The 27001-nt window shown below is 32.0% G+C and overlaps 1 protein-coding gene across 1 annotated transcript; it reads right to left on the reverse strand.

Moving 5' to 3' along the window:
• Positions 1-1679: 1679 nt before the first annotated feature.
• Positions 1680-2983, reverse strand: LOC127728929 (thyrotropin-releasing hormone receptor-like). The gene has a single exon (XM_052236508.1). The coding sequence runs from the start codon at positions 2981-2983 to the stop codon at positions 1784-1786; it is 1200 nt and encodes a 399-aa protein (XP_052092468.1). The 3' UTR covers positions 1680-1783.
• Between the last annotated feature and the right edge of the window lie 24018 nt (positions 2984-27001).

Here is a 27001-nt window from a genome sequence, read left to right on the forward strand (position 1 = left end):
TGCTTCTAAAAATAGAATATCATCCTGTAATTATACTGAAGAGATGAGTAGATGATAATTCCTGTACACTTAAAAATATTTCGTGTTTTGTGTTTAGACGTCCTTGTTTAATACCTACGAGAAGGTAACACCTCCCGAAACGAAAGCTGATTTTTATCAGCTATAGTTAGAAGAGGGGATAATGCGTCTGAGTAATGCTAGGCGTAAAAGTGAGTAGTGAAAAGTACAGGTTCCAGCCCCAACCGGGGAGGAAGTAAAGAATCAAATCTACTCATTGTTAGGTTGATTTTCTAGGCACTTTATACCACCCAATAACTTAATAAAATTCGCAAATTTACTGTATACGAGGTCAATATAATACATCAAAATACTAGTGCAAATGAAACAATATTTAATACATGTTTTACCGTTTTAAAGTAATACTATGTTAGTTGATACAAATGTATATGAAAAGCAAGTTAAAGTGCGCAAGATGCTGATATAACATTATGATGGGCGGCATATACACTATCATTAGTTAGCAGCTGCGCTTTGGATATTGTACTACTATTTTTTTTCTCTGCTATAATTCCATCAACTTGTTTTGGATTGAATTCTTCGAACAATATATATGACTGTAATGTAGAAGGATCACGGTAAGCTAACGCTTCCAGAACTTCTGGCATAACTCGCCTTTTTTGATTCACTGTTAGTTTTTTTTGTCCATGTTTTAAATAGATTCATTTTTGTTGCTTGTGCAACATATTTGGTTTATTTTCGGGATATTTGGTCGCTTGTGTCCCTGTGAGTTTTCGATTTTTGATCATGTCTGTCGTTTGATTGTTTGTTTTGGGTTGGGTTTTAAGGGGTTCGTAGGGTGGCTTTTGCAATCTTATAGGTTTATATACATATAAAATGCAAACCTTTAGATAAACATATTTTAATGTTAAAACACAGATTTAATTACATTCAACAAACTTAAGGGATATGAAACGTGTTATTCATTGATGTTTGATGCTAAGAACTTAATGGATCATATACCTGTGTTTACGCATATGTTTATTTAAGAATTGAATGCTTCTTTTTGTAATTTGATTGGGGTGTAAAAGCGTTGACCGAATCTTCTGCGCTTCATACAAAATGTACTTCGGTCAACGCTTTTATATTAAAAAAAAATTACAAAAAGAGGCATTCAATTCTTATAATAACATTTATATGCTACAACTATAAATTCAAGATTTTCGTTTGTTTTCCTCTGCATTATCGTGACGTTGTCATGGAAGCATGTGCAGCCATGGATGCCGATGTTTTTTTTTGAAAAATACAATTGATATGGAATGCCTTTCGATTGTTTTCAGTCAATCAATAGTATGGATTCTTATGAAACATACATGTAATGCAATTATTATACTTTCACTGTCTTGTAGATATTGTAGCAGTAGCGTCCTTTTTCTTCGTATTCATTGCCATATTGTATCATTTGTGTAAGGTTGTTCATAAAACATCCAATTCTGAGCTTTGGTACAATTGCTTTTTGTCGGGGGCTTATGTCGTAAATGGGGGAAAAAGAGTTGGGGGGGGGAATTATTCTGTAGACTATTGTTCTGCTCCCAACAAAAGGGTAAATACAAACTAAGGAAAGCAGAATTGAAGACCCCTTATCCAGACCCTCATAAGTAATGAAATGACCCAATAGAAAGGGAAAAAACTAAAATTGAACGTACGTACATACCAATGCACCCTAAATTAGTATTTGTCAAGTTACTAAGACACAAATCAAGTTCTAATTGTACATTAAGAAGTCTTAAGCAATTGTATTTACAGTAGATTGACTTCCATTAGCTGTTCCATTTGCAGAGTTTTTCAGAATGCTCTGTTGAGAGGATAATGTACTGTTGTATGTCGAACCATTGCGCATTGACACCGAACTCATCTGAGTCATTGTTGTCGAATATGGCCGACGGAGTGGTTTCTTTCTGCAGCAACAAATCATGTTTATAAACATCGTCCTGAATTTACGACCACTGAGAAAATACATATAGAAATTAATAGCATGGTTAAGATCTGACAGGAAAAATACGATATTATACACCAAAAAGTATTGTGCATACGTATGGACATCTTGTTTGTAATCCCAATAGTCTTGCATGATGAAAAAAGCACAGTTAGGCAGGGTCAATATAATAAAAACAACAGAGATACTCACTAACATTATAGTTATTTGTTGTTGATGTTTAATCTTATCGGTATTTTGTGTTTTGTCAATTTTATTGGTCAACATCCTTTGTTTGCTAGACGCCATTTTTATTCCAAGAATTATCATCGTATTAAATATCAAAAGTAGTATAAAAGGTACTATGCTGTAAGCAGCGCCATCTATCCAGTACCATATCTTTTTGATGAAATGCACGTATTCATCCACGAAAGAACACTGCCACACGTAAACCTTATGGGGTATCTCAATGGTTGTCCAGTAGAATTGAAAGTTAAGTGCCATAAGTAAAATTGCCAAAACTATCATATTGATTAAGGCTCGTCTCTTAGTGCATAGCTTTGTGACTTGCAACGGAAACCAAATCGCAATAAATCTTTCAACCGTCATTGATACTAACAGCCAATTAGAATAGTGCATTAAAAATGTTCCGAGAAAGAACATTGTTCTACAACCATTATCGAATAGTCGGACATCATACAGTGTAAGAAGCAAGTATAACAATTTGAAAACGAGATTCATGGCGTCAACAAAGGATAGCATCGCCATGTAAACAGATGATGATGTGAGAGGTTTCATGCGACATATTGTAATGAGCGCGCATGCGCTACCAGGAATTCCTAACGCACATAAAACATAAAGATAATAATTATTGATAACAACGGCAGCTCTAAATTCCGCATATTCATTTAGTTGATCCAAAAGAGATAGTGCTTTTTCCGACGATGCTGTTGTACCGTTGTCCGAAGTTATATTAGCTGTCACATTCTCAGTTATTGATGCGTATGTCATCGATATTGTTGTCGATTGCATTTTTTACGTCTTTGTCTGAAAAAAATATTGTTTATTTGGTAAGTGCAATATAGAAAAAAAGTCATGGTAAAGCATAACGTTAGCATTAAGAGTTTGCTTAGTAGTTCACCGTAATAAAACGTTATAGGAGGTCATACTCACAAAAAAATAAAATGAAAGAACGAACTACGCCACTACGTCGAATAACGGCATATCCGATCACGGTATTTAATTCCCTTGGCACATTATCAAGACTTCCGGTAAGAATTAAACTAAGGTCATCCATGTATAATAGGTCCGAGGACACAGTTATGGTCCTTAGATTTTCGTTGTCTACAAATATAGCAAATATAGTCCCTAGTGTGGACAGTGTATAACTTGCAAATTTTTTTCATACACATTCCAAATTTATTTCTTTATATTTTATGCGTGAAATATTAAGTAAGGGGATGAAATTACAAGTTAAAAAAATTTGGTTGCTGAATCTTTATGTTAAGTAGTGATTTGGTCCGGTTAAAAAGGTCAAAAACTAGTATGTCTGAAGCTGTCAACCTGAATATTTGACCCCCTTAACATAGAATTGTCAATATTTTGATTTAGAGCTGGTAGACTTTTCTATAATTTTGATATTATTCGTCCCAATTGAAGTACACTACACTGTAAAAATCTGTTTGAGATAGAGCCGGTACGATTTTTTTAATTTGACTTTATTGTCTAAAAGAAATGCACTACGAAATAACTGTTTTGAACCTATATTTGACACTCTTGCCGAAAGCAATGCCTCGAGGTACACTCCCTTTTTATATCAATGCAGAACACGTCTAAGTCGTCTGTCTTTCTTTACTGATGTTAAAGAAAATACAGAGGTTATATTCCTTTGTCCTGGATATTTAAAACACAATAACCCTAGGTCATCTTCCTTTGTCCAGGATAATTATATGTATTAACCCCCTTTGTAAATGAAATAATACAATGACCAACAATCCTCCTCCTTTTCTTATTTGTTTTAGAAATTTTGTTTACTAGAGGCATGACCTTGGGACTTTTGTAAAACTCATTCCATACGACCTCAGATTTTAAACATATACGTTTCCTAGACAAAGGGGATGACATCATGCCATTGTCTTCTATATTAAGATACAAATGAATGACAGGGATTATGGTGCTCATCACTATTATACAAAAGTGACTGGCCTTTGTTTCTTGTGTTAACTACACACATACCAAAAGTCCATTATCGATTTCTTATTTACTACTGAATTCCAACTATTCATTCTAAACCCCCTCTTTTTTCCAACTAAATCTGATTCAAATTGGATAGGTCATGTTATTTTCATGTTCCTGTTATTAAGAGGAACCCCCACTTCTTCTAACTAAATCTGATTCAAATTGGATAGGTCATGTTATTTCCATGTTCATGATATTATGATGGTCGTTTTCATAGTCATCAAACAGTTTATTTTCTTCAAACGGATCATAACATTCTATGGCATTCGATCGAATTTGCCGAGGTTTGCCGATTGCATTCAATGGCTGGCGATTTGAACATTCGGCGGTAATAAAACGAAAGAAGAATTGTCATGCAAATTTATTCGGTGAAATATACATCTATGACGAAGACATTTTCGGTAATAATGACCTTGGGTCATGGATGATCAGAGATCGATTCTTACCGGACGTTTTTAGAATTTGAGTTCCCTTTCACAAGGAGTAGAACATTGATAATTCCTGTCTTTGGCAACTTTATATCATTGGGTTTCCGTCTCATATGCGTATACCACTCATGTCAATTATAAATTGACAGAGATGACATAAATGTTATTTATACACTTTTGACCGAAAATGGTCGTTTAACCATGAAATAAACAGCGCCGGAAAATAGTACGTACATGTCAAAGATGAGTACATAAGAATGTGATTTGAAAAATAACACGTCCTTCAGAATGGACTTAAAATGGCTAGCGTTAGCAAAGTGTCATGCTCCTAACACGGAAAGTCCCCTCCAGCATAGTTCATTGATAGTAGGAACATTAAGGGTCAATGCAGAGACTGAATATTCCTACCTAACCTAACTTGCCACATATTGCCTAATGTATATAGTCAAATAAATGTTTTCGATATGTGTCCCATTCGATCTCTCATTTCATCAATTTCATCAATTTCATTTTATAACATTTATTTATGTTATTGCCTTGATAATGACCAGGTATACTGAACATGGATAACACATGTGAAAAAATAGAATTTTTTTTTAGAAGGGCAATAACTCTGATAAAGTGTTTACTAATGATTTCGGCAACATGTGAGGTAGATCTTGTCTTGCTGATCGTCTCTGCTATTTAAGGTGACTATATATCTTTCGTAGTTTCCCCATTTGATTTAATAGTAGATCTTGTCTTGTTGATAATTTTTGCTTATTTAAGTGTCTATCTATCTATTATAGTTGTTAAGATATCAGGCAAAAACGCAAAAAATTGGTAAAATCGTCATTAATGGACAAAAACTCCAAAAATCTGACGATTTCAGCAGTCCGACTCAATTGTAGATCTTGTCTTGCTGGTCATTTTTGCTATGTTAAGTTTCTCCCTATCTAATATAGTTTTTTAAGATATTAGGCAAACATGGTAAAATCACCATTCAAGGGCAATAACTCCTTTAAGAAGTTGTCTGACAGTTTTGATGTAAACAGACAATATGCAAATATTAACATTCTGAACATTTTTGTCCCTATCGGATTTTCTCTATCTATAGCAGTTTTCAAGATAACAGACAAAACTTGCATCTTATCCCTATGTTCTGTTTTATCCATGGCGGCTATGTTGGTTTGGCAAGCAGGGTCATCGGACACAATTTTTAAAACTAAAAAGCTCTTAAACGCCCGGGTTCCAAAAAGGTTGTTTGTAATTTTAATCGGGATTTGCCGTCCAATTGGTTAATGTCTCCAAAATGAAAAACAAACTAAATGAAACAACAACAAAAAATAAAAAATAGCATAAATCACTTTTGGCAAAATAATTCTTGGTGCTGCAAATACGAACGTAATTTTTCCACCGACAGATACCATGCACTAGTTATCAATAGATACCAACCAGGAACTGCTAAACCTTTCGGAGCGAGTTTATTTGCCTTTGTGCCATTTAGTCTAGTGTTTTGTGAATAATCATTTGTTTGTTGTATCTTTCACTTCCGAACTGTCAAATCAGTCGGTTTTTTTCTCTCTTTTTTTAGATTTAGATTTCTTCCTTGGTTTCTTCTCACCAAATTTCCAGAGATTAAGCTGATTCAAGTACGTTGAATATTTAGAAGCATTTATTTTCCAAAAACAAATTGTATACCACGATCAATAAAATTAATATTTGTCAATGAAGCATAATACAAACAAACAATAACCCCCTTTTCTATTGAAAATATCACTATATTTCCTTTTTTAATACTTTATGGTAAATATAAGAGTGTCAAATTTCTCAGAACGAGGAAATTTTTAAAATATATCAAACAACACAGACGCGTTTCTGTTTCTATTGGGAAATCTCGACTTTGTACCATTTCCCTGGTGCTCATATCTTGTTTCATGTAGTGTATTCTGGCCTTACAAATCGTGCTTTGTGCTAACTAAATGAAGGTTTTGCTCTGTTTTATTAAATGGTTGAACATAGTAGTGGAATAAAGATAATACAATTATACTCTTAAATTATTTAAATAATATAACTTGATCAATCATTGTCGTAAAACAATGAATGCATTCTTGTTTGAGTGTTGAATCAAGGCTAACTAAAATCAATCAAAAGTCAGTTAAATATTTTACCCGACAAAGGCTTAGCCTTGATCCAACACTCAAACAAGAATGCATTCATTGTTTTACGACAATGATTGATCAAGTTATATTATTTAAATAATTTAAGAGTATAATTGTATTATCTTTATTCCACTACTATGTTCAACCATTTAATAAAATAGAGCTAAACCTTCATTTAGTTATAGTTCTTCTAAGCAATGAATTCTCTATAAAATGCTGTAAAATAGACAATAAAAACTCAGTGGCTAATTTACTTTTTAATTGTCGTGAGCACTTCATAGAGTGTATCTTGCTTGTACAAGTATTGTCTAACTTATAAACAGGCACTTGGGTACAAGATTCAGTGGCGGATCCAAGGGGACCTTATAATGCATTCGTCCCATCCCCGCCCCCTTTCATCACAAAAAACACTCAATGTTTTTCACGATATATATAATTTTTTGTATAAAATCGCCCAAAACAATTTTTGTCTCGCTTCGCTCGTTATATTGACTTATCGGCAATTACGCCCTCCCTTTCAAAAATCCTGGAACTGAACCTGAGGCATTTTGTTTTTGATTGTTTGCACCAAATATTATTTTTTTTCTTTTTGTATACCACATACTGAACACTACTCAGCTTGCCTTAACTTGTTTTGATTGCATTTATCTACTGTGAAAATATCTTGTATTTTACTAACCATGCTTAAAAACCCCTTGATATATGTGGTATAAAAATAGAAAATTGAGTGTTCAGTGAAAACAGTGCGAAAAATATCCAAATCTTATACTCAAGCGCTTATGTATAGTAATCGTCTAAAAACATTATTTTAAATAAACCCCAAAAATTTCTAGCTTTTAATACACCCACTCTCCAATATGCTTGATAGTTTTTATTTATCTATCGTATTTTGTACCTGACATATCTATCTAAGGGGACTTCTATTTGAAATTTTTAGGGGGGAGGAGGGCTGAAAATAAATAATCTGGCCCAAAATGCCCAAAACAGATGAAAATAAATATTCTGGCACACAATATATATAATTTTGTACAAAAGTAAAAATAAGTTTCGCGCGGCAGAGCGCGTCAAAAAATAGAGAGTGCTAAGCAACAGATGGATATGAATATTCAATCCGCCAAAAAAAATCCTCCTGAAAATAACAAATTGTAGTCCCCTTACAATACCAATAGTATCTGTTCTGTTTGTTAAAAATAAAGAATAAATATATTTATAATTCTTAAAACCAACGAAAACAAACATACATTCTAACTTTTACTTACCTATATATAGATCTAAAACTTTCCAAGTATCTTATAAAACTAAAAATTTCAAGTCTCATAAGTATATATTTATACGTATGAAATAAATTTCCTGTTGAAATTTGCCAACCAATAAACTGTTTGGCTAAACATTGCTTGGACGATGAATGGAGATCATTAATTAAAGTACCGTAAATGGATGATTGTAAATCCCGCCTCTTAACGATTAACAATGAAAATTTAGCTTGATCGCTATATCATATATATATATAACCTTAAGGTTAAAACAATATAATGAAGCATCACTACAAAATATATAACCTCCGCCAAGAGTTGAACTAAACACAAACAAATATCATTACACTGACACAAAAAGGTACCTTTTTTCAATTTGGGTTTAAAAGGTTGATTATGTGGCCGTAATAGGGAATAACTTAATCTTGAATATATTTCAAAAATGCATTTGAAATGAAAACGTGATAAATCTTTTTATAATGGTGTCCGTCAAAGTTGCGTTTCCCATTTGGAAAATTAATATATGATTGAGTTGCATACGAGCAATATTTTATTCTTACCATTTTCACAGTGTTCTTGACTTAACGCGTTACAAAGTGAATCCCCCAAGCTCGCCCACCTTACTATCTGTCATTTGATCGACAGCTAATCACAGATCAATAATGAGGATGTTTGTTACTGTTGTATCGATTTCAGTAACATAGTTCATGTAAAAACAAAAGTAAAGAAAAGGACCTACCTAAGAATAATTGCTTATCCAATATCTAATTGTCCCATCGAGCGAAATAAAAACACTGTATAGCCATTTGAGCCGTCGTCAATTTAACTAAGGCAGCGAAACCTGTTTTCACCCTTCAATAACATTGAAAACTAATTAAAAACAGATTTATGCAAAAAATAAAACGAAAACCATGTTAATCTTATGATTCTTTTATTACGCACGAGGAGTTGGGTGGTCATGAAAAAATTGTTGAATAAAGAGTCTTTCCGATACGAACTTCATGAATTTAATATGAAAATATCGAGAATCTACATACACGAAATATACATTTTTGTAACTATAAATTATTCATTATAAACGTCAGCAGCAATATTATTTAATTTAAGTAGTATATATATTAGTACATACTACTAATAAAACTTGAAAATGTTGCGTTACCTAGTTTTATACCGTTATTTATGAGTTTGTGCTTTTCCTGTACTGCTTTTTTATTGTATTTTTTTTTATAAAGTTACGTCTTGTTAGTGCACGATTCTAGATTAAAATCGAGAGTTCACTGCGAAAAAAACTGTTTCGATTCGCAAGTATCTAATATTGGACCATCAAATAACAGCAAAAAAATTATTTCTGCTCACTTATCTGTTATTTGAATGAATTGTTACTAGAACGTGAACGATTTGTATTGTAAACATTTTTAATGTAATTATTGTTGTAGACAAGACAAGGCAAGACAAAGACAAGACAGATACTTTATCAAAATTGTTACATATAAAATATACAGCATAGTAGAATACAAGTTAACAGCAAGAGCCACTCTATAAAGAGTTATGAAAAACTATAAAACAATGTTTCTTGAAATATAATACAAATACAAGTCAACTATCATAAGTATAAAATTTATTTTCGCTTTAATAAAACTTCATTGCAGATTTTGGCAGCATAAAACACCATATTTTCATTTGTCAAAAGAAATATAAATTTTTCATTATCAGACATATGTAAAAAAAAGTTCTCATCAACAATACTAGCATGATTAAAAATAACATTAGGAATATCTGAATATACAGGAAAGTTTAACAAAACATATTTTTCAATATCAATATTTTTGTAACCACCAGTTTCAATTCTGATTGTATTAAGAGATCCCTATTGAAAATTGGTGTAATCCAAATGAGTTACTTTCTTTAAATAAAGATATTATTATTATTTTAATTATTATGCTATTTTGTTAAACTTATTTGGTCCCGAAGGCATTTATATAAGCATTCCTACTTCAATTACTTGTTACTTAGATTAAAGTTTGCTCCTGAACACAGATGAATGATACCTGGAGATCAATATAACCTCCAATAAAGCAAAAGATTACTGTTAATTCTGATATTATTGCGTGAATTTATTATTGCGATTTTTAAGGGATAGACAAAAGTGCGATATTAATTATTGCGATATCATAAAAATCTGCATACAGATATCAGAATGCGAGTTCTTACTATTGCGATTCATACCCAGTCGCATTATTCGCATTAATAAAAACCTCGCAATCATTTCTGAAATTACAATAATTGTTATTTGTTCTTTAACAGTCGATCGTTGACCTCAGTTAATATCCGTTTTTTTCAAAAGTCAATTAAACCACATATTTACCGAAACAAAAGATAGTAATTGTTTTATTCCATAATCCTAGAAAAAAACAATGTTTTTAATGACAATTATTTATCTAAACCAATTTTAGCACATACTTAAAACTTCTCGTCCAATCAAATTGCTTGAATTTGCCTTCTAATTTTCATAGTATATACTTTTTGCGTGTACTAAGTAACTACGCATGAATGACCACAAGGGTAGGATTTCATTGTATCGTAATCAAGATATTAAAACAAAAATTGCTACTGGCTATTTTGAAATAAATGCTGTTTTCCAAATTAAACTAAATAGTTTGTAATTAGTTTTCAAATTGATTTTTAAACATCCTACTATTTAATCTTTGGATCTAAAAATGTTTTTGACGATTGCAAGTTTCTTTCATTTAAATAAAGAGTAACAAACATGGTTCTTTATACCTTGATTAGAGTACAATGCCATCTAAAAATTGTAATCATTTATCTTCCATGTAATTACTTCGTACACACAAAAATGTGAACCATGAAACCTTGTGAAGGGAAATTAAAGCAATTTGATTTATTTCGTCATGAACTGATTGATTATTGGTTGCTTAATGTCCAGTGACAAATATTTCATGCATGTTCAGTACAATGTGAATTAAAAAAAAACATGATAATGTCTGAAGAGAATGTGCCACCTACATTGTGTATATATATATAAATATATCTGATATCTTTTTTTTAGTTTTTACTAATAATAAATAAACAAATCATAAGCCCTAGTATCTTTGATCTATTGGTAGTTGCTTATTAATAACTATCCACTAGACTATCTATGGGTACATACCAGGGGCAGATCAAGCCATTTCTAAAACGGATTCCAATCCAAGATAAAGGGGGGCAACTGTATGTCCTCATTCAAAAGCATTGATCATCACAAAAAGGGCGTTTTCCACCCCCCCTGAACTCCCCATACCCCTTTTTGGATCCGCCACTGCAAACTATTTATATGTTTAAAATTTATTATGGCTTTAGTTTTTAAGTGAAATTGAAAAATGTTTTCAAGAATGTAAAGCTTCCACTGCAATTTAATGATTGACTGCTTTTGGTCAATTTATTTTGTCATCTTACCATGTAAAGAAGTACATGTACAGTCCCTGTAACGTAAAAGTTAACACTTTTTTCATTCGGGAATCGTACGTACAGCGTTCGGGAATCGTTCGTATAGAGTTCGGTCATCGTTCGTACATCATTCGTATAGCGTCCGTACAACGTTCGGTCAGCGTTCGTTCATCGTTCGTTCATCGTATGGTAAATGTCATCGTTTAGGGTTTTGTATATCGTATGGTTCATGGTATCGTTAAGCGTTTTATTTGTCGTATGGTACATGGTATGGTTTAGCGTTTAGCGTTTCGTTTATCGTATAGTATATGATATCGTTAAGCGTTTCATCTATCGTATGGTATATCGTTTTGTTAAGCGTCTGATATATGTTAGGGTTTTATTTCAGAAAGTTATTTCAATTATTATTTTGAGTTAAAATAAATTAATATAAAAAGATGCGGGATAAAAAAAAAACAATTATTAGTTTGGATTGATTGAAAGTTGGTTGCGTACTAGTATATCCCAAACAACCAAACGGATGCCCCCACTTTGGCAAGTTTTTTTTTTACTGCCAGCCGTGAGAAAACCTTTAGTGACCATATTTATATCCTTTTGTCACCCTTTGGACTATATTAGATTGGAAAGATTGGATTGGAAACATTTCACTTGTTAATTAAAGCAAATAAGTTATCTTATTTATTATATATTTTGTTTCATACTAACTGCGTAGTTCTTGATGTCTTTTTGTGATTTTGAATCATTTCAAATTCGATCTTATAAAATGTTAAAAAAAAAACTAACCTATACAATAACCTTAGTTAATTGAAACGTGAACTATTTATTTACATAAAACATATTTAGTCGTAAAAATAGTATTGGTTGTAAACGTTTTATCTTGATTGAGAAACGTTTAGCAATGCAATAAACTTACTTTAAATGTACTATAACTTAACGTAGATTTCGAACTGTAAACCATATCTTACCGATAGAAAAAAAATCTGCAACTAATATCATTATAGAATACCCTGCTATATAAAACGAAGGGGAAACATTTCCTTACACCACATTTTGACATGAATAACATGAGACCAATTTGAAATACCGCGAAATAAGTCTCTCTCTTTCTCTCTCTCTCCTCCACCAAATATTTCCTTGAAACAATAAATTATATATAATGTTCTATAAATGAGGCTTTATATGAGATACACGTTTTATATTTAAATGTATTTAAAGAAAAGACAAGACATCCATGGTATTTGTTCCCCTCAATGTCACAGTCTGATATAAACCGAAAATTGCCAGGGATATATAAAAATTCGTTGAAGACTTCTATGGAACCAGCGTCGCTTGTGATTCCTGCTGTCGGTGTTAAAACTGTTATTTTGACTGTAAACAGTGCTTAAGTCCATGTATGAGTAAAATACAGAATTAAAAAAATAACTCTACCGTTTTTTATATTTCTTTATTTTAGAGGTAAGCTCCTGGCCAAGTTTCACCAATTTTAACGCAAATCATTTACCTTAAATAACCAATCAATTGTATTCTAAAAGTTGTTGATTTGTTCTGTGTACGAATACATGAAATATTTGTCACTGGACGTTATGCATGCAATCGATGATCAAATACAAATCTACAGTATTTATAAACATACTGCAGTTGTATATATGAAAGAGACTAAATAATATAAATTTTAATTATGTTACGCATATTTGAAGGATCGAAATAACCACTTCCACAAATGGTTGTTATTGAAAGACTTTAAATTTTACAAATATCACATGCCTCTATGAAATTTCATATCGACGCACCAAACTATTTCCTTTTATCGTGCATAGCTCATTTTCCAAATCACTTAAGGTTTTTAACGATCTTCTTACTTGTTCATTACATTCTAAAATTAAAATCCTACACAAATTGCCAAAACTTTTATTCTCAGGCTAGACAGCGTAAAAGATGAATACTGTTTTGTTAGTGTACACACGGTGTTTTGAAGGCCGATATCCAATTTCGCTGAAAAAGAATTAATTTGCGCCGCAAATTAATTAGGCTAATTCTTTTTTCGTATCACTTTATTTTAAAAACTGCAGCATTCATTTGCGCCAATAAAACAAGCATGTAATTGCGCAAATGTTATAGACTTATTTGCAAATTGTTGTTCTTAGTGCACTGAGGAGGCCCTTTGCGGTATTTCTACTTGTTCACTAAGAACAAAATATTGCACTAAGGACCAGTCCTGATGGAATGATAGAATTGACACAAAAAACATGGCATATAGAAGGAATACAATTTCAAATTTTATAATCATATCTTTAGTACCCGGTAATTATAAATTTATTTAATGTTGTATCGACACGCGCCACCCTCTGTTGATTGTCACCTGTGTAATCGAAAGCAATTCATGTTCGTTCAACCTTGAACCGTTTTGAATCCGCTTGTATTTTAAATTAACATGTTTATGATATTTCAATTGTCTCTGATTTTTTTCGTCTGTTTGTTACTGTCGTATTTCTTTTGTTTTTCTGACTGTTATATATTTTAGTTCAATGTAATAATGTATGTTCTACTATATTTTTATTTTTTTTTTTCCTTTTAATTTCTCTTGGTTGTTTGTAAACTTCACTTTTTTATAGTTCTCTAGTATTTTTTTATTACAAAATATTTTAGAATGTATATACTTGTTTACCAGCACATTAGATACACATGACTGTTCAAAGTACAACAGTTTATTACATTTTTGTCGAGCCTGCGACTTTTGTCGCAAAAGCGAGTCGTATATCGATCCTACATTCCGTCGTCGGCGTCGGCTAGCGACATCCACATACTCACTCTGTGGTTAAAGTTTTTGAAATTTTAATTACTTTCTTAAACTATCCAGGATTTCTACCAACAGAAGAATGTTTATGATCATAAGATAGTATCCAGAAGTAAAGTTTGGAAAAAAAATCCTGGTTATCTGTGTTTTACTTACATGTATAAATGGACTTTTTTCTCTCAGTTAACATTACATTCATTCTGTGGTTAAAGTTTTTGAAATTTAAATAACTTTCTTAAAATATCCCGGATTTCTACCAAACTTGGATAGAAGCTTGTTTATGATCACAAAATAGTATCCAGAAGTAAATTTTGTAGAATAAATCGTATTTTATTTATAAATGGAGTTTTTCTGCCAGCTAACATTATTTTCACTCTGTGGTTAAAAGTTTTAAATTTTTTAAAAACTTTCTTAAACTATCCTGGATTTGTACCAGTGGCACGCGCTGATTACAAAGTCATTTAACTTCAAAATAATAAAATCTATTCACACCAAACTTTATATTTATGAGTTATATACTCATATCTTCTTTTATCCATGTTCTTTGTGGTCTTAAAACATCGTTTTAGTGTCCTTAGTGCAAACACGTTGGTCTTAGTGCACTAAGAAGTCCTTTGCGGTATTTCTGCACACCGTTTTGATATTTAATTAATAACTGGATTCCCTCCTCCTAGCTATTTACGGGCTAGTTTCTGAGTGCTTAATGCATGTATGTGATCTTATTCACCATTCAAAATGATTGTGCACGAGTCATCTCTAAACAGCCTTGCAAAGCATGATTTAACAGCGCGCATTATGTTTCCATTTAATTTCTCCTTTTTCTATAATAAGTTCAAATGTTGCTTTATTAAATGCACCTAGGTACGTATTTGTAAACTTAATATGTTATTACTTTATTTCATGTATGTTTTGTGTCTTCTTTTTTGGCTTCAATTACTTTTTTTTTTTTTTTATTGACTTATTCGTAAATCGAAAAACGCAGAAACCTAAATAGAATCATATGGCATTGAATGATTTCTCCAACTCAAAACTAGTTATAGGTGCCTCTTAAATTTTATTTTTCTCGTTGGGTTGCTTGTCCATTAATTGACGTTTACGCAGTATTCTTTTTTTCGGTATTTGTAAAAAGCCGCTCATCGATCAATTTCACAAGAAATCTAATACTCACAATTCATGTACATTGAAGTTTATCTTGCTATCAATTTTTCGTATACGTACACAGATAAAATAAATGAAACACTTTTAAGCTGTTTAAATCATGCAGTTAATTTTGAAAATATGGTTTTGAAAAACCGGTTATTTCTGTTTAATACTTTTCTGTCCCTTTTCTTAATAATTAGGACACGTGCCACTGGTTAATATAGAACTAGTCAACCATGAATAATCCCAAACAACAAATTTTTTGATTGGTTAGTCATACTTGCTTATCAATTTCGTATTGTTTTCGGCTGAGACTACTATAACAGTTTTTTTTTTATATATAGATTAGACATCCCATCAAACGTTAGTTTTCCCGTTTGAATGGTTTTACACTAGTAATTTTTGGGGCCCTTCATATAGCTTACTGTTCGGTGTGAGCCAAGGCTCCGTGTTGAAGACCGTACTTTGACCTATAATGGTTTACTTTTTTAAATTTTGACTTGTATGGAGAGTTGTCTCATTGGCACTCATACCACATCTTCTTATATCTATAGTAGTCTCAGTTTTTGGCAATATTGTAACAATATCCTTTAGAATTTTAAATTGCTTTAGTAGTTTAATATATAATTTATTTTTGTTGTTGTTCACGATTAATATTTTTAGATTGATAATACAATTGCATCATTTTTTAAGCATTATAGAAGTCACAGTAAACATTAAACTTATGCATGGCGGAAAAGAAATATACGAAAACGATAGGTGCAATGTTCATGCAGCCTTGCAAATAATATTTAAAAAAAAAACATTTAATTAAACTTAAGACTTTAATTTAAGTATTTTTGATAGGATGTTGAAGTTTCCAGAACATAGAAAATACACAAGAAAATCTATTAGTACACTAGTCTATCAAATGTGCTTGCTGTCCATTTTACAATATATTATTGAAGAATTTAGTGTTTTCTTATTCATTCTGACATCTGTGTCCCTGGATCTGAAAAAGAAATTGCGAGGACGTTATGCTTATCAGTTTACCTTTAAAATGATATTTCAAACAAAATGGCCCTAAAGGTAAATGTCATCGTCAGATGTATAATGGAAGGTGATAAACACTTAAGAATATATATCACCTGCTGGTTCTTTTTACCTGGACACAGATCTTATTACGTAACAAGTTCGAATGTAAAATTATCGAATTGGTATATTCAGTCGAATGTATACGGTATCTCTGGACTGGGGTTTTTAAGATATTTTGACAATGTATGAAAATTTATTTGTGCTTCAAATCACTATTCTATTGACGTTGCATTGTCACTACATGATGATCTGGTCATTGATGGTAAGCAACAATTCCTGTCTACCTGTATCGATGTCGGAAGGACAGTAAGACGGGTTTCTGAAGTCAAACTGTATGGTTGCAGCACGTTCACGTTTTCTTGTTTGCAGTATTCTTATGGGCTGATTTAGTTTTTTATTCCTCAGTCTTGGCAATATGGAGATGCAACATTTTTTAACTGATTTAAGTGTGGCCAAGGATTAAAAGAACTGTTTCACGAAGCAAAACAAACTGAAAAAATCTTTTATGGGTTTCAAATTTCGCTTTACGAAATTCGTGCGACTTCAAAAATCCGGTATGTTCAATAACCACAGGTAAGTCAGATGTTGATTTTTTCTTAAGAGAAAGAAGTATGGTAAGCATGAACAGTAGTTGTATGAGAATCAAACATGATGTGGGAAAAAAATCAACAAAATGAGTGTTGCGTTTTTAAAGTCAGTCAGTATATTTAATCACTTAATTAGTTATATTTCAAATATACAAGAAAGCGTTTTTGTTTCAAGTTCATATTCGCCTTTTTAGAATACTAATGCAGGAGTTCCACAAGGCTCTGTATTAGGTTCCGTACTATTCCTTATTGATGTATATGAGATAGCTGGTAATTTGATAAGTCTAACTCGATTGTCTGCTGATGAAACATCCCTTTCTAATTTAAGTATTATAGTCCTTACACAATAGAGGATGTCTTTAATAGCGATTTAGAACAAATTTCAGCATGGTCTAAAGATTGGCTTATTGATTTTAATCCTAACAAGACAATTACTATGCTATTCTCCTGTAATTCTTCCCCAGATGATATTAAAATAGAACTTCAAAATCAAGTAGTAGAATTGTCTCCTATCATAAACACTTAGGGATTTCTTTTGATTCCAATGGTAAATTCTATACACATATATAAAACGTTTTAAATTGTGCAAGCACAAGATTAAATTTCTAAAAAGAATTGAAATATGTATTGACTAGAAATCAGTATCTTAATCGTATAAACTTAACACTTATAAGATTAATTATGGAATATGCATGTGAGTTATGGGATGGCTGTACTCAACAAGATTCCGACAATCTAGAACATGACGTTTAGTTGGAAGCAGGAAGATTAGGTACTGGGTTGTCCGTGTTTTCTAGTCCGGAAGTTATATATTTTCAGTGGTACAGGCCCACATTTGCTAGTGGACAGAAGAAAATCCAGAAAGCTCAATATGTTCTATTCTTCACATAAAGAGGGACTGCCTCTACGATTTAATGCCACTTTTTCAGTTATAAATAGATATAACCAGAAAAATTCTTTTTTTTTTCATCTAATTCTATCGAATGAAATAGCCTAAACCCCGACATATGTACGTCCAGAAATATGATTATATTTATCTAACTTGATACAGACACAATTGCACTCCAATCTTTATTATTAAGGACAGTTGATTGGATAAAAGTGATGGATTGCCACGCCTATATTAAAACTGAGGTCCTATGAACTGACTTCAGATAGCTCCCAGTATTCGAATTTGATAAAAAATGGTTGTGGTGGTGTGTGTGTGGGGGGGGGGGGGGGGAGTCAGATCATCGTTTCTATAGTTCTATATCTTTTATTTTTCTACCATTTCAGTTTTCTTTATTCTTCTGCCAATCAATCTGTATAATAATTGTCCTAAGCATACATGTAATTTTTGCCACTGGACGTTAAGCAACAAACAATCACCTCTTTATTCTGTTATCTATATTTATTTAAATCTATTGGTCCCATGAGTCTCTGTTCTTTAAACCCCATCAGCGACATATATTATATATCTCTGACCCCATTCATATCCTCATAAATGATAACCTTTTCCTAGCCTCATACATATACGTACATTGTAACTGAAACAGGAAAAATATACAGTCATATTACTGTATGCTGGAACTAATAGATAAACGTATTAGTTCCAGATTATCTTCTATAAAATGCAATTGCGTTTTAATTAGAAACAATGACAACCAAATTCTTTTTTTGTGGAAAGAGTGGGGGGACAGTTTTTTTTTAAACAAATTATTGGTTTCCTTTGAAAATAGTAGTGAAAAGAAAATACGACATTTAGTTTATAAAAATGATAATGTGAGAATTTTGTTATGAAGACATATCCCATACATCGATACTTATATTCTTGGCACTAAACATTTATTTGTACATATTTATTTAAAACACAGATTTTGGTTAGTAATTTCTTTCCTGGTCAGGGGATGATATTGTATTAAAAACCAATAAAAATATTCGTACTTTTCCAATCAACATGTACATCAAATCAAGGAGGTTATATGAGATCTCATATAACCTCCTTGATCAAATCTTTTTAAATGAGACATTACACACACGTGTCAAAATTTACAGACCCACCGATAACTTGTCATAATCACGCATGTTGAAGCTGGGGTTAATTAACGGCTAGTTAAGAAGTCAAATCTAGCTGTGATTAATTTCCACTCTTGATAAGCAGAATCAGTAGCAATATAATCATGTTAGAAAATGTATTGGTGACCTGGACTGGGGGCCGCACGTGCCCCCTGTGCCCCCGGTAAATCCGCCACACTGCCCATTTTTTTTAAGTTATTCAATATGAAGAAATACAAAAAAAATCAGCTGGTTTTGAAACTTTTTAAGAGTTGCAAATATTTAACAAATTAAAATTATGATACAGAATGATTCTTTTTATTTGTTTTCCTCACGAGTGTTTGCTGAAGCATTTTTTCCCGAATCCCGAAAAGTTTGATCATATATTCCAGAGTTTAATACGTTTAAAAACCGAATTCAAACACATAAAAAAGTCCCAACCCGACGTTCATAAAAGGTCTGTTCTAGAGTTAAGTTTAATTTTCAGAAATTAAAATCAAACACAATGTTTTATACAAATTCGTCTTCAGACACGTAAATAATATAGGTTATTAGCTTGCCTGGATTGTGATAGAAAATATCCAATGAACTGCATAAAATATCTAATGCTATGGGTCACGCATGGACTGTCTTACTTTATCATGTTTATAGGGATGCCCATGTGGCACATCAAAGATAAGATTGATTTACCCATTGTACTTTAGAATTGCAACAAATCTTAAATTCACTTGAATACATTAATATATTGACCTGTTATCTTGTCGACCTTAAAGCCAACATACAGATGGCCGTTATATCCTGAGAAGAGACCTCGATGAAATTTGAAAGTTTAACAAATCTAAGTTTTCACGGGAACGAATATTTTGTAAAAACGTTGTAGTGATCAGATTATCAATGACGCGTAATATGATGAAAAATGATGTCCTGCATTTTTCTATAAATGTAAACTCAATGTAAATATAGTCCTGCTTTTTTATTTTACACTCTATTCGGTCCTTCCTTTCTTAGTTATTAATTTTTCCTGACTTGTTTTACATAAAGTCATCATGCCTTTTTCTTTTTGGCAAGATGCCCATCCTTCCTTTTTTTCTCTAAACTCCTGTCATGCCCTTTTTTCAAGTTTCATAATAGCCCCCCCCCCCACCCACCCTTAGCCCCTAGCCCCGCCCCTAAAAATAAATGGTAGCTCCCTTATTTTGAATCAGTTGTCCTCCGACAATAGAGTACAAACTAGCAGTATTGGCAGTTTGACATTTCTTCATAAATGAGCTACGTGACGACTTACTTTAGATATGCTTATTGTGATATAAAGTTAAAAGGTCTTTCTTCTTACAACGAATTTGCAAACATTAATATATTATTAAGATCAGTACACTGTGTGTGTCCATGTAGCCGTGAGATATGGGACTTACGTATTTTCACGTCAGACAAACTTCTTCGTGCATGTGACTTCATATTCGATTAAGTAATTTCAAAAGGGATAAAAAATGTCTTAATTGATAATTTCTACATTGCATTTAAAAAATCCATTGAAAGAATATTGTATAATTAAAAATCATCGCCCGCTGTTGGAAGTTCAGTTTCGCCATTTTTTCGTGCTTGTCATGAGACGATATTTCAGGGGTTTCGATTGTTAATAGATATAGGAAGATGTGGTATGAGTGCCAATGAGACAAGGACGAACTCTCTATCAATGTTTATCGTTTATAAGATGTTGTACTTTCAATGCTATTTATAAACGCAGAGTAAAATTAAAAATGTTTGGTATACAAATTTTAAATTATTCATCTTAAAAAATATTCAGAAGATAATGGGAAATATCAAAAAATCATGATATAAATTTAAAGAAAAGAAGAAAACCCAACTCATTTTTTATTAAAATTGAAAATCCAACTTATGAAAAGTCGTATTGACCTCTAAAATTCTATACACAGAAAACAAGTACTTATAGTATCTTAAAATGTCCAAATAGAGTCCGTTTTATAAACGCGCACTGAACATAATTGTTATATTTCTATTCAGACATTCCACATTTTATCAACCGTTTCTGAACTATTTTTTGAAGATTACGAATCCGTGGCTTCATTGCACATTTAACGCAAAATACATTTTGTTTTTTTTTATTAAGAAAATCAGTTAAATACACAGTTACTTGTGTGTAAAATAATTTCAGTGGAAGCTTTCTGAAGGTATTTGATAGGACGTACATGTACGCCAATTCATGAGGGCGTGACAAATTGTCACCAATGTCCAATCAAGTTTTTCTGTTGTTCAAAGTTTGACGTGCGGTGATGTTTGAACAGTGTTGAGTGCATTTTACATTTGTCATTTCGGATTCTTTAATATCTTACTATGCTGTATGGATTTTGCTCATTGTTGAAGGCCGTACAGTGACCTTTAATTTGTTATTTCTACGTTATTCAGTCTCTGGTTAAATTCTCTCATTAGACATTATACATCTATTTCCCGTGTCTGAGGGAGATATGAAGATTTGTTCACCCAAGAATATTCATATTTCACGAGGGCTCTGCCCGAGGGAACTCTGATTTTTCGAGGGTGAGCAAATCTTCATATCTCCCGAAGCAAAGGGAAATGAATGTTTTATTCCACTGCCTATGGTTTGTTTACTATCAATACATTAAATATTATTTTGCATACATTTTGTTTTCTTATCCGCTTGTTTTTATAAGTTAAACAAAACACGACATACCCATTGATAAACAGTACGGATCAAAATTTAATTATAAGTCTTTTTGTTTTATCGTCTGAAATAAATTTGAACATGATAATGATTATTGCTATCGCTATTTTAAGAAGAATAAGAAGAATAAGAAGTTCAAAACGTTATGTACATTAACCGCGCGTAACGTCACACGATGTTATCCCGACATTTCAGAGGGGAATATGATCCTCAGAATGGAATATGAAGATTTGTTCAACGACACGTGGGATAGTCTCAACCAATCAGATATTGATTAAACTATCAATATGTATAAAAAGTGGAATAATATCCCATTATAGATTAGGGCTGTATAGCCAGTTAAGGTCGTTAAAAACTTCCATCTGTTATTATAGATGACATCATTTGCACACCGACCGTGCGAGGGCTGTATAGCCAGTCAAGGTCGTTAAAAACTCCCATCATCATCATAGATGAACCGACCGTGCAAGGGCTGTATAGCCAGCCAAGGTCGTTAAAAAGTTCCATATATATATCATAGATGATCAGGTTTGATATAAAAAAGAAAACTACATTATCGTATCTCGGATATATATCTATTAAATATAATAAAGAAAACTTAAAGTAAGATTGAGTACAACAAAAGCTTTGCCTTTTAGTTATTAAATCCTTGATGCTGTCTCCTTCAGACTGTCAAACACCGTCACCCTACGAATATAGTCTCTAGTGTGAACAGTGAATAACTTGCATTTTTTTTGGATATACTTTCCCAATTTATTTCTTGAAATTTAATGCACGAAATATCAAGAAGGGGGATGAAATTACATGTTAAAACAATTTGGGTGCTGAATCTTTATGTTAAGGAGTGATTTGGTCCAGTTAAAATAGGTAAAACATTAGTACGTCTGAAGCTGTCAAACTGAATTTTAGACCCCCTTATCACAGAATTGTCAATATTTTGAGTTAGAGCTGGTATAGAGGAGGAACGACACTCTGCACACGGCACGCAGATTTGTCTTCTATTATCGATCGGTCGCGGTGGTATTGTGTCATTTATATCAAACTACTCGTGGTGTTGACATCACCGTTAATGACACCTGGACAAACGAAATTTGTTGAATCAATTAAAAAAAACAAGTAATATACAGGAGGGCTGATCATGCAATATACATATACTTTGTACATACATAATAAACAAATTTGTTAGTTATTTCTTGACAATAAACATATTTATACCCAAACTAACTGTTTATTACCAAGGGCTAATTTCGACATCGATAATCACTGAATTCTCAATTTATTCAATCGGTTTTAAGTTTTTAATCGGGACAAAGTTTTGTAAAATACTTAATTTCAAATATTGCATTATTTCGTCATTTGTCAGTTAACAAAACAGAGATAACAGTAGAGAGAAGGCAATTAAGCAATCCAATACACAAATAATGCACGATTCAATTATGAAAAAAAACTATATTTATCATGATGGTTATTCATAAGACAAAATTTTCATTTTGTTTTCAAAATGATTAAAATACATATAAGAGTTTATATGCCTAAAATAACATAATTACTAGCGGATTTGACCGTTGACATATTATTGATATTTTACTTACCGGAAATCATATTTTAGCGACTTATTACAAAGCAACGGCTGGAGACTTAAGGAGACTTAAGAAGATTTAGAATGTTTGAATAGTGTTCTTTAATTGGCATAAATTTGAATGATTTTCACATGCTGACATTTGTAAAATTTACAAAAATCTGTGCCTCGTGATTTCGCAGAGATCGAATAAAATTTCCCGCCATTACAGTGCATTTCTTTATTGATAGAATTTACTTAAAAGATAAAAAAACATAAAGAAAATATTTCATATAAAGTGATCTTCTATCATTGATTAATCTTTTTATTTCAAAACTTTCTATATTTTCTGCGAGTGCAAGAGAGTATATTTGATATAAAAACATGAACAGATCGATCTTTTCCAGATTCAAAATTGTCGAGAGACGCTAAAATCGTACCACGTGACCTACAAAAATTTGCACACAGCACCTAAGGCTGTCGCCCCTCCTCTGGAGCTGGTAGAAGTTACTATAATTTTGATATTATTTGTCCCAATAGTAGTACACTACACTGTAAAAATCTTTCTTGAGATAGAGCAGGTGCGATTTTTTTAATTTGAATTTATTGTCTAAAAGAAATGCACTACGAAATAACTGTGTTCTCGGGCCTAATTGTTAACGTGGTATTATACATGTATGTGATAAATTGTTGTAAGCAAAAGTAAACTGAGTATAATAATTTATTCACAGTACGCACTTCCTAGTTCAGTTGTGGTGATAGAAATCTTAATATCATTGATACACAGTTGAGAAATATGGTGCAGTTCTTCAAATGCAGATTTAAACCTTATTAATATTAAACCCAATCCCGCATGCAGTTGTGGCCATCCTGTTGAGGATAGTATTCATTATTTTTTAAGTGCCCTTTTATCAACGAAGCAACAGAAATATTGTTTTCAAAATTAGAAAGATCTACTATATCCATTTTGCTTCTATTGGCTGGTGACGGTGACCTTTCATTTCAGCAAAACAAAGACTTTTTTGAGTCTGTACAATCATTTATCAGAAATACACAAAGATTTAGAACATTCAATTAAAATTAGGAATTCCTACTTCCTAACTCTTCACTCTAGTCCAGTTTTATATATTACTCTATATTATATTATACTTTTTGTTTTTGAGACAAGGCCATATTTTGTCAAAAGAGAAGCACTATTACCCCAAAGCGAATTGCGAGAAGTGGTTTCGTATTTCGTTATAGAAAAAAAAAATACTAGTAGTTTATGTAAAGTAACGACTCTCGTACGGTGTCGCGTTAATATCTTTTTAATAAATTGGTGCAATTGGATGCAAAACATAATGACCATAAAATGTCAGGTTTGCGAGATCAGACAGTAACCTAACAACTAAACAATTGAAAATCTAGGGATCAATATTTAACATTCGTCAGCAATGAGCAATTTTCATAAATAAAACATGATTTAGTCGAATACTTTGCGAGTAAAGAAAAAGAGACTACCATAGATTTGTTATTAACCCCAAATGCTTGATGGGTACAAATCAGTATTCAGGAGTTACCTTTTTTGCATTAAACCACATTACAACAGAAATTGGAAAATATGGCCTGGAAGTATTGCTATAAGACATTGTTGTTTTCCTGTTCTATGAAGCTTTCTTATTGGCAAACATGGTGATAGATTTTATAGATGCTGTCAGGCACCGACCATTGAAAACAATCGATCTGTTTAAAATAAGAAAAGAAAATAACTGTTCGATGTTGTTGTTTTTTTTGGCAAATAAGAAAAATGACCGTTTGATTTAAAATTGTTTAAAATTATTTTGAAATAGATTTATGAAAATAATTTATTTACATGTGAAAAGACTTTGTGGCGTAGGGATGTGATTGAGTGGTTTTGTTTACAATTATTTCCCATTATTTCGGCAGTGAAAATCTGCAATAATTATTTGTTCATCATGTTGTGTGATTTACACATTATAACAAAACTAAGAATATGACGGATGAATTTAGAGTTAGCTGTTTAATGTCCAGTGGCAACTATTATATGTATTATTAGGAGGACATTTAAAATGTTATAAATATGAACAAGGACATCCTTTGTTATGCAAACATGTATCACGGCACAAGCGATGACCTATAGACCGTGTGTATCATATGTATATTTATGGTGGGGTTGCTCCGAATAAAGGAGGTATAGATACAGGAAAATAAAGAAGAAAAAATATAAAATTAGAATAGAGTATAACGGGAAAAATAAAGAACAGAGGAAAATGGTATAAGAAAATTAAAGAATAGAGGGTCTAGTTTTTTTGCCGGACAATTGTTGATGATAGTTTAAAGTCAAGTGCATTTATAGTTAAAACAATACACAATCGTATGTACATCGGTAGGGATTTATGTTTAGGGTTGATGAGGCACATAACGAGTAATTGTTTTTATTTGAAATTTCTCGAATATTTGTTTTTTTTCGACTGATTTGATAGATGAATAAAAAAAATCTATAATCTAAAAAAATTGGTTTAATTACGATATATGGATACAACTGCTATTCAGTCGATTTTAAAATACATGCGATAAAAGAGAATACATAAAAAAATTAACAAACCTTTTTGACAAAAGGTCAACCTTCAAGACCCCAAATAAACTTTTGTAAGAACATTAGATTAATTCCGAATTCCATCTTAAATCAATTGTTCATTTACGTAAAAAAAATAATGTTAATACCTTGGGCTATTTTCAAAAAATGTTGACTAAATACCATGCAGACTGCAGTTTACTCGCACATTCACCAAGTACGTATTTCTACGGCTAACAAAATTCATAATCGTATCTTTTAATTTGTTTAAATTTATTTCAGTGTTTATTTTTCAAACGTTTTATGTAAATAATTTTGGATCAACATAGAGTCAGCCCAAATTATAATTTATTAAATTATTAATTAAAAACTGAAACATGCATCCAATCTAAATTTTACGCCTATTATCACCTATATAAAAAAATTAAACAGAACACCATTCATGTTTTATATTTAAAAAAAACATATACGCTAAACGAAACTATGCACGCCGAGAAACGATGTACGCTAAACGATACGATATACGCTTAATGAAACGATGTACGCAAAACCATACGATGTACAATAAAAGGGCGCTTATGTTATCGTTTATGGTATGGTTTATGGTATATGGTTTCGTTCGTACATCATTCGTTCAGCGTCCGTACAACGTTCGGTCAGCGTTTCGTTTGCATTCGTACACCGTTCGGGAAGCGTACGTACATCGTTCGGGCATCGTCCGTACATGATTCGGGCATCGTTCGTATTGTTAACTTTTACGTTACACGGACTGTATAGTAAAACACCGCTTTATATCAATAAACATACTTACACCAGCAGCTACCATCTTTTCATTCAGGAGTCAAGGGCCTATTGAAATCATATGTTTTACAATGATACTAGTGAGTAGATTTACAAAACGACGTAGATGAGCTATATATAGTCAGCCAAAACATATCAATAGACTAATTACAGGATTACCCAAGTTGTAAATATGTGCTAAATTGGATAGTGTATGGAAAGGTATATACTATGAAATTAAGAGCTCGGGGCAAGGCCCCTCGCTCTAAATTTCATAGTATA

Source organism: Mytilus californianus, unplaced genomic scaffold (genome assembly GCF_021869535.1).
Source record: "Mytilus californianus isolate M0D057914Y unplaced genomic scaffold, xbMytCali1.0.p SCAF_2, whole genome shotgun sequence".
Lineage (NCBI taxonomy): Eukaryota > Metazoa > Mollusca > Bivalvia > Mytilida > Mytilidae > Mytilus > Mytilus californianus.

Coding starts and splice junctions, on each gene's coding strand:
- LOC127728929 (XM_052236508.1), bottom strand. CDS start 2,983: ATGACATACGCATCAATAACTGAGAATGTGACAGCTAATATAACTTCG.